Raw genomic sequence first — 2,500 nt, forward strand, 5'->3', positions numbered from 1 at the left:
TTTTTGCCACTCAATTTCAGTTTCTTGGTCAGCATGTATCAATAAAACATATTGGCAATATTTGCAAGCTAAGGAAAGATAATGACACCCGGTGTGTCATCGGACGAAATTGAAAATGTCATTTCTGAGATAATTGCTCTTCTTTGTGAATCTTCAGGCAATATTAGCAATTTAATCATGCTTTAATGCAAGGGACAGCTGGCTGATAATAAGATTGATACGTGAGTGGACACTGAATATTCCATTGTAAAATTGGCCGCCTCCTAATGAAGTGTGACAGCTGAGCCCTGGCGTGTCAGCAGCGGCAAATGCTATCGAGTAGCGAGTCTCCGTCCGCATCTCCACCCGGCAGGACGTTAAACCAGTCTCTGTTTCATAGACAGAAGAAGCAGCTTTTTCCAACTAAAACTAAATTTCTCATTTAGAATGAAACATATTGTACCAAGGCGCGTTGAGGAGAGGCCAAATATATAATTTGACTTTTCTTGCTGTGGTATATTTTACATTCTGGAAAGAAAATCATGGGCATAGTCGAAGAGACTTATCGGTGGCGGCATTGGCATTCGGCCTTTACAGCTGCGGTTGCTCTGGTGTTTTGCCTTCATGCCTATACCCTATTCTCACAATTCCTGGCGCATCCCACTGCTTCGTCCTTTATGCTATTGGATGACAACCCACCGAAGCTTCCCGCAGTAACATTATGTCCATCGAAGCCTTTCCCTGCCGAAGCACTCACCAGGATGGGATTCAATACTACCTGCAAGACACGTAAGGAGTGTATAACTGCGTTGGAAGAGGCTGAGAGTCTACCTGACGACCTCACCCTTCAAGAATTGTGGGATGCATCTCGCCTTCCTTTGTCAAGTTATGTAGAAACAGCTTTCCTGGATGAGGTGGAGGTTGCCTATCAGCCACCGTCTAATGCACGGTCTCGCTGGAGGGTCTCCATGACATCCTTGGGTCCGTGCTGGACATTCGTGCCTCCTGCATTGGAGGAAGGACAATCCAATAAACTTCTAAGCTTCAAGTTGAAATCTCAAACACCCTGCTCACGACTTTTAGGCAAAACGACATTTCTTGAAGTTTCATGTCAGAAAATTGGAGAAATGTGTAACTCATCCTGTTCAGAGGAGACAATGTCATACTTTCTTGATATGGAATTTGGCGATCTCTTGATCATACTGCACTCACCACACGAACCACCTGCCATATTAGACAGTTCAAATGTTATAGAGATTCACACTACTGTTTTAACAGAGCTCAACATTGTGACCTGGTTTTCAGTGCGGGAGATACACATGTTGGAATCAAGTGATTGTATTTCCGATGCTGACTACATGTTTTCCAAATGCATGTCGCTCTGTTTTGAAAAAGAGTTACTGAAAGAATTTGATATTCTGTCTATCTCTGAGCTCAGTCACCTGCCAAACAAGTCCCACATCCGTCAGTTCCTGCAGTTCAGACGACGCTTGTTGACAATTATACTTGCTGCTGAGAATGATGAACTATTTGTGATTTGTAGGAAATCCTGCAAGTTATCGTGTAGGTTTACCCAATACGGTTTTGCCACAAGTGCTTTCGTAGATTACTATTTAAATGAAACAGTGAAAAATACCGCCTTTTTACTACGACCATCGGCCCCTTATACAGAGTCTGTCACAGAAGAGAAAATGTATTCTATGGCCAAGTTTTTGGCAGATCTCGGTGGCAGCCTCGGCCTTTGTTTTGGTGCCAGTCTGCTGACGCTTTGCCATGGTGTGCAGAGAATACTAAATGCAGTGATAAGTTCACGGTCCAAGTCCTCAGATGATGGTTCAAGTACAGGTAATGATTTTTTGAACCAGGCTTCTAATCCACGTGGTATATCGTGGTCTTGCTTGAAAACTATTTGGCTATTATGTGGAGCTTGTTTATTTTTTATGGCATTCACGATCCATTTCATTCAACTGACAGTGAGTTATTTGGAATATCCAACAGTTTTTGTGACCAACTTGATGAGGTCTCAGCCCCCCTTCCCAGGGGTCACTTTATGTCCAGATGTTCCTTTCAACCTTAAATCACTAATCCAGTATGGTTTAGAAATTCCAATAAATTCTAGTGTTTATGAAGACTGCCAGAGACATAAAGAATGTGATCGCAATGTAGTGATTCCATTTCTTATGAATTCCCTACCAGGCCTCTGGGAATCCAATATCACAATAGAATATATGTGGAATTTGAAAAGGCTTTATAATGCCACTATCAAATATTTCATATATGATAATATTATCAATAGTGGAAACCTCTCCAACACAATTACAACAAGCGGCAATTGTTTCACACTGTCCCCCAAACAATCTGATAAAGAGACAGTTCTCTTGGACATTGCTTTAGTTGACAGATTCCACTATATCTTTTACGAATTTGATATGTTAGACTTCTTTTATATACTTAAAAGTTACTACTATGACGTAACTTTCTTACTCCATCCTGTACAGTCGACGCCATTGTCCCTTGGTGA

At 41.6% G+C, this 2,500-nt stretch overlaps 1 protein-coding gene across 1 annotated transcript in view; it reads left to right on the forward strand.

Moving 5' to 3' along the window:
- The first annotated feature begins 430 nt into the window (after positions 1-430).
- LOC147466958 (uncharacterized) overlaps positions 431-2,500 on the forward strand; it is a 3,898-nt gene continuing 1,828 nt past the window's right edge. Inside the window, exon 1 of the mRNA XM_086533523.1 lies at positions 431-2,500. This exon is cut by the window's right edge and continues 1,828 nt beyond it. Within this exon, the coding sequence (XP_086389649.1) occupies positions 522-2,500 (1,979 nt within the window). The 5' untranslated portion in view covers positions 431-521.

The sequence above is a fragment of the Penaeus japonicus genome, unplaced genomic scaffold (genome assembly GCF_977035675.1).
Source record: "Penaeus japonicus unplaced genomic scaffold, GWHDUDI00000001_assembly GWHDUDI00000039, whole genome shotgun sequence".
Taxonomy (NCBI): domain Eukaryota; kingdom Metazoa; phylum Arthropoda; class Malacostraca; order Decapoda; family Penaeidae; genus Penaeus; species Penaeus japonicus.